Source organism: Lactuca virosa, chromosome 7, assembly GCF_052849685.1.
Source record: "Lactuca virosa cultivar CGN04683 chromosome 7, Lactuca_virosa_CGN04683_v6, whole genome shotgun sequence".
Lineage (NCBI taxonomy): Eukaryota > Viridiplantae > Streptophyta > Magnoliopsida > Asterales > Asteraceae > Lactuca > Lactuca virosa.
Genome location: NC_136432.1, coordinates 130,228,911 through 130,235,871, shown reverse-complemented (window position 1 = coordinate 130,235,871; position 6,961 = coordinate 130,228,911). Strand labels below are relative to the sequence as shown.

At 33.1% G+C, this 6,961-nt stretch overlaps 1 protein-coding gene across 1 annotated transcript; it reads right to left on the bottom strand.

The window, feature by feature from the left end:
- Window positions 1-5,815: 5,815 nt before the first annotated feature.
- On the bottom strand, window positions 5,816-6,553 carry LOC145124446 (17.9 kDa class II heat shock protein-like). Its single transcript, XM_079059766.1, has one exon. It carries the CDS (start codon window positions 6,430-6,432, stop codon window positions 5,941-5,943), a length of 492 nt encoding a protein of 163 aa, XP_078915892.1. The 5' UTR covers window positions 6,433-6,553; the 3' UTR covers window positions 5,816-5,940.
- Between the last annotated feature and the right edge of the window lie 408 nt (window positions 6,554-6,961).

Genomic DNA, 6,961 nt, shown 5'->3' with positions numbered 1-6,961 from the left:
GTCTATTTCGCTTTCTGTTGATGACCTTGTGGAAGGAATTGTAATTATTTGTCATTTGTCTTTGTATGATTATTATTGTCGGTAGAAAATGTGATATAAAGTAGTGTCTAGGATATGAAATAAAGTGTATAACCCTCAATAGTCTAGGGGCTATATTGTAAGTATGTATGTCGTATTGCAATCAAACGATTGCAACTCAATTATGTAATCAGCTCTCTTGAGCCTATAAATAGGGTCTTTGCTCGTATGGAATAAACAAGTTAAGTTTGAGTATATAAGATTTGAGTTGATCTCAAAGTTCTTTCTCTGTTGAAATAGTCGTTCTATTTCTGAATAGCAGAGCCTTATCCAAACATACCCAAGATTATTCATATAATCATTCATATAATTTAAACAATCTATCGTCAATCCATCCCGACGCATCATTCATGTATAATTCTATCCTAATTTTTTATTAATTCCGTCATGTCTCTAATTTTGCTTTCCCCGTTTTATTTCATTATTATTTTCTACATAGAATGCAGGTGCAGAATGGGGACTTGTGCTAGGTCGAATGATTTCTTTTTGTAGTAATTCAGTGCATTCTTGTTTAAATTCAGAACATCTTTTATACTATATGAAATTTTATTTGGAATATTAACTTCATCATTAGGATTTTTTAATAATATTATTATTTCTTGATTATTTCTATTTTTTAAATGATCTAGCGGGTTTTCACTACATACTTCTTCAAGTTTTTTTTTCAGCAATTTCTTTAGCGAACATTAGTAATATACATAGTTGAAAACCAACTTCTTGTTTGATTATTTTAATAAGATCAAAATGTTTGATAATTGCAGTTTTTATAATACCTTTTGTCGGGTGATTGAGACTTATATGATCATTTGTTTGTATAAATGGTTGATATAATTTAAAGAAATTATTTCCTATTACTAAATTTATTCCTGAATCATGTTGATATATAGTTGGAGTTTTAAATGGTGCTTTTTCAATTACTATATCTATGTCTCTTCCTACGAACCAAATTTTGTGAATTGATTTATCAGCAATTGTAATTTTTAATGGTTTTTCTAATTTTTCCCAATTTTTTAATATTTTTCTTCTTCCGAAACATAAAGTAACTCCTGTATCTATATATGAAACTAGTTCTTTTTCTTGTATTTTAGTAGTAATAAAGGTACTGTTTGGATTAATATTTGTTTTTCTTTTACTCATTAGAGTTAGTTTATAAATTTCTATATCTGTGTTTTTATTTTTTCGTGCAAAGTTTCCTTATTAACAAGTTGTGTTTGTAAGAGTGGTTGAAACATTGCGTATTGTTTTTAAATTACGATTTTGTGATTTTTTGTATTTCTTAATTCCTTCTTGTAATCGAGATATCTTTTTTAATTGATTATTATATTCTTCATTTTCATATTGTAATCTTAACAAATAGTTTTCTTCATATTATAAAGTATTTTCTAAATGTTGAATAGTATTAGAGATATTAGAATTTATTTTCTAATGGTTTTTTAATATATTAGTCCAAAGCATGTTATCTTTTGAAGAATTAATTTGTACTTTTGAATTCATTTTAAAAAATTATTAAAGCGTCTGAAAGAAAATTAATTGAATTGTTAATGTTTTTTTATTACTATTTTAAAATGATTAATTTGAGTTTTTAATCTTCCAATTTCAGAAATATCCGTCCTTTCGGTGGTGGGAGGAATGACGAAAGTAAGGACGTATTGAAGACATTATTGAAGACACACGTCCTTTCATTGTGGAAAGAATTGTAATTATTTGTCATTGTAATTATTTGTCATTTGTCTTTGTATGATTATTATTGTAGATAGAAAATATGATATAAAGTAGTGTCTAGGATATGAAATAAAGTGTGTAACCCTCAATAGTTTAGGGGGCTATATTGTAAATATGTATGTCGTATTGCAATCAAATGATTAGACTATTGAGGGTTACACACTTTATTTCATATCCTAGACACTACTTTATATCACATTTTCTACCGACAATAATAATAATACAAAGACAAATGATAAATAATTACAATGACAAATAATTACAATTTCTTCCACAATGAAAGGACGCGTGTCTTCAATAATGTCTTCAATACGTCATTACTTTCGTCATTTCGACGATGAAGACGTAAGTGTTGGGATACTCCTTCACATCAGCCGGAGTTGCAGCCATTGCTCTCGCGTCACGGACGTAAGCACCAGTAGGTCCGGCATTGCTTGATTTGTTGTTGGTAGTGGTGTCGTCGGTAACTGCAAGGATATGATGGAGGTTGTGCAAAAAACGGCGAATCCAAACCCATTGGAGTACTGATGTCCATTTCGCTTTCTGTTGATGACCTTTTACTCAAAATTCGAGCGCAATTGACGAATAAAGTAGTAGTTGAAATGTTTTGTGGTTGCAGAATGCCGAATCAAACATCTTGAAGGTGGATTTATATGGTAGAGCCTAGAGGAAGAAGAAGTAAAAGTAGTTTCTAGAAAGAAGGGGAAAGAGGAAACGGATACGAGGAGCTTCTAGCAGCTTCTTTTAACAAGGGGGAATGAGGTTTGTTGATATCCAATACCTGATAATTCTGTCTTTGTCATAAAAAATCTTACCGAAAAAAATATTATTTATAATTCTATATTATTTAAATAAATACTTTAATCAAATGAAAACTTTAACGGTGGTTCCTATCATGTTGTGATTTTTTGTTTTAATTTGGTTAAAAAAAATTGAACTTAGCATTACAAGTCTAAAACAAAGCATGGAGTGGATAACCGTAAAATTTGATTTTGTGGATTTACGAAAATAACGAAATGATTAATATTTTTTTAGAGCAACAAAACAAAATGACTTAATAACCACTTTTCAATTTCTTTCTTTCATTTATTTATTTTATTTTTATTAAAAGGATTAAAACACAAACTATTACTAGAAAAAGACAATTCGAATACAATAAATCTAGCATGGTTAATATAAAATATGCATTATGTATATGGTTTTATTGAGTTTTGTGCACGCTTTTTATGAAACAAAATGAACATGAATATTTTTCATCTGCAGACAATCCCTCTAAATTTCTCCGGTACCACTTCCCTACGCTATTGCTTTTCTCATCCTCTCCACGACCATGAGAGCTTCATCTCGTCTTCCCAAAATCACCCTCCTTCCTTGCAATTTTTTAAGGCTGCTAGGTATGGTACGGAGACGTTGCGGAGGAGGCTGAGTTGGGCACCCTCCATGTCGTTGAGCTACATGGAACACTTACACCGCCCCCATGATAATGCGTTGTGGCATACCATGGACAATTCGATGCAAGGCCACATGTATGGAGGTCAATTCAAACGGTCAAATGGACCGTTCAACGGTCAACTTTTGAAAAAAAAAATATTTTTTTTACCTCTATAGATACAATACTCACTATTACCATTTTGCCTGTTTATTTATACAAATTTTCAATATCTTTTTATATTATGGATCCATTTGACTCATCTTCCATTGATGATGATATGTTTGAACACCATGATATACGAGTATTAAACTAATGAAGTACAAGAAAAAAAATGAATCCAGTCTACAAACAAGAAGTGCGAGGTTATATAGAAATCGAACAAAAGCACACGAACGTCTATATCACAATTATTTTGCGGATAATTGTGTATACAACTCAAAGGATTTCAAACGAAAGGTTCGTTTGAATATGAATGTGTTTGTACATATACTCCGATATTTTTCTTGGATGCGTCGTTTCGTCACAAGAAATATCTCTAGATCCTTCCATTCGTAATCGTTGGCTTTCATCTTTAAATTTTCCATACCGTTCTTTTTTTTTCTTTCCAAATTTCATTTCTTCAAAAAAAAAATTTGCTTCCTCTATAATTTCAACCTTCCGCTCTATAAGTTGGACGTATAGGTCAAATTTATCTTTAGAATGATCGATATTGTTTGCCTCTAGATTTTATGAACACGAACCGGAAGCTGCTTTCTTCGCTATGCTCGTTCCTATAAATCGACACAGAGGTTTTTTTGCTTCAAAGTCCTTCGGCTCATCGTTGATGTTGATAAATGTCCGTCCGTCCGATTGTTGTGAATAGCTATGTGATTGGGATTTCCTCGCGCGATTTGAACCAGAAGAAATCAATTTGTTCACAAGAAGCCATTTTCGACACTTTTTCAACTCATACCAAGCATTAACATAGGGAAAAGGTTTATGAGTAGGTTAAGATTCTTGGTATTGTTTGAGCGTCACGATGAAGACGTCAACATCATTGGCCTTATAATTTAGTCGGTTGTCCAATAAACCACTTGCTCTATTAGGTCATGGAAGATGTTTAGAACGTTTTTCCAAATTAAATTTTGTCTTTTGAACATTTCCTTTGATCGAGTATTAACTAGTCGAAATCTAGGCATTAGCTAAATTGGTTTCTTTATTTTCCGTCCAAGTCCATGTTCCTGTTGGATCGTTTTTTTCCTTTTCTCTTTGATGGTTTTGGTTGATCGAATTGTGTTTTTAGTACTACATCAGGAGAATCTGGTGTCGGTTGTGGTTGTGAATGTTGTGGTTGTACGAAAGGATGTTGGTATACAAAAGTGGATTGATAAGGTAGTTGGAATAAACATTGTTGTGTAAAAGGTTGTTGGAAAAGTGGTTGTTGTGGGATAAGGGTGCTTTCGAGAAAGTTCATGAAACCATCTTGTGGTGAATCTAAACTCTATATTGACGTGGTGTAGTGTCCAACGAAACGATACGTCAACATTCCGGTTTAGGTTTGTTGGTAGAGTGTGACATTTTGTTCCATCTTGTTGAAAAGGTATTTTTTTTTAATTGCAATTTGGTTGATTTTAAATGGAACAATCGGCCGATTAAAGTCAACCGTTAAACACAAATATGGTCCGAAGAGGAGTCCCTGTGGCTTCTACACTTGTCCCGCACTCCCGCCTATCAAAAAAATGATGGAAGATGTTGACCATGTTTTCTGGACCTTTAGTTGCTGATTTGGTGTGGAATTGGGCTGCTCGTTGGTGCAATCTAGATAGCAGGCCCATTGGCTCCCTAGAGGACCTCTTGGTGTTTTTGAATTCGAACTCCAAGCAGAATTCGAAGGCTAGGTTTCTCGCTGATGCAGTTTTTGGAACAATGATTTTGATAACATGGGAGGCCAAAAATGAGGTCTTTCTTTAGAAAGCTGAAACTCAATGAGAAGAAAAAAAAAAAAAAAAAAAAACTATTAGATGACATTAAACTTTGTTTATTTTTCTAGACGAAACATAAAGGTAAAATGTATAATATAATTTGAATTGACAGGTGCATTTCACTCTTCAAAATAATATAGAAATAATGGATTAAAATGAGACATGTTTAGAGTTTTTTTTTACAGTTTAAACAAATTAAAAAGATAAATATAAACGAAAAAAAACTTAATGACAAATATATACAAATCAAAACTGTATTCCACTTTTAAATGTGTAATATTTGTACTTGTTAGCTTTTGTTTCTTTTTAATTTACCCTCTAAAAAATTCTAAAGACAACACTTATGAAACACATACTAAAACAACATAAAATAGCCCAAATCTACCTAATTTATTTTTCTGTGATTGAGTAAACATTACCATTTCGAATGAATAGACCCGTTCATTCCACATTACTTCGTAATTTCGTATATGAATTTTTGCACATTGGTGTCTCGCACTCATTTCCCATTTTAACGGTTAAAAACCGAAATAAAATACAACTATCCAAAATTTGGTTTCAAAAACCACAATAGATTGATTATAGAAGCAACACTACAAATACAGAGCAAAACAAAAAACCATTACAGAAGATATCAGTTAAGCAAATAGTTCTTATAGCCCACATTATCGATCGCAATTAACTAGGAATCTTATGATCCAGAATCTTTAAAGAAATTTCACCACATACTCAATCCGATTCTGTTCTTCACGCAACCTGGACCTGAATCGTCTTCGGCTTCTTGGGCTCCGGCGGCGGCAGTTTCTCCACCGTCACTGTAAGCACTCCATCTTGACAAATCGCAGATATCTTCTCCATATTAGCATTCTCCGGCAACGCAAACTTCCTCATAAACTTACCAATCCTCCTCTCCATCCTCACGTACTTCACTCCTTCCTTCTCTTCCTGATCGTGTTCCCTTTTTCTCTCTCCACTTATCACCAACACGTTGTCTTCCTCCACCTGGACCTTGATATCTCCGGACTTCAGACCAGGCATGTCGACGATGAAGACGTAAGAGTTGGGATACTCCTTCACATCAGCCGGAGTTGCAGCCATTGCTCTGGCGTCACGGACATAAGCGCGAGTAGGTCCGACATTGCTCGATTTATTGTTGGTGGTGGTGTCGTCGGTGGCTGCAAGGATATGGTGGAGGTTGTGCAAAAGCGGCGAATCAAAACCCATTAGACTGATGTCCATTTGAATCTCTGTTGATGACTTTTTTCCCTAGAATTCGAGCGCAATTGAAGAATAAATTAGTAGTCGAGATGTTCTATGGTTGCAGATTGCCGAATCAAACATCTTGAAGGTGGATTTATATGGTAGAGGGTAGAGGAAGAAGAAGGAAAAGTAGTTTCTAGAAAGAACGGGAAAGAGGAAAGGGAAACGAGGAGCTTCTAGCAGCTTCTTTTGATACGGGAGGAGTTCTTAAATTCTGCTGGATTTGTCACGTTGGAACGTGGTTTGTCATAAAAAAATTGTGACTTTGTCATAAAAAAAATTTACTTGATAAAATTTATTTATAATTTTTATATTATCTAAATTGATACTTTAATCACATGAAAACTTCAATAGTGATTTTTTTAATTTGGTTCACAAAAATTTGAACATAAGTCTAAAGAAAAGCATGATGTTAGAGTGGATAACGGTCAAATTTGATTTTTGTGGATTTAGTCGAAAATAACACGAAATGACCAATATTTTTTTTAGAACAACAAAACAAAATGAC

Bases quoted from the DNA above. Each gene is read 5' to 3' on its own strand.
- LOC145124446 (XM_079059766.1), bottom strand. From the start codon at position 6,432: ATGGACATCAGTCTAATGGGTTTTGATTCGCCGCTTTTGCACAACCTC.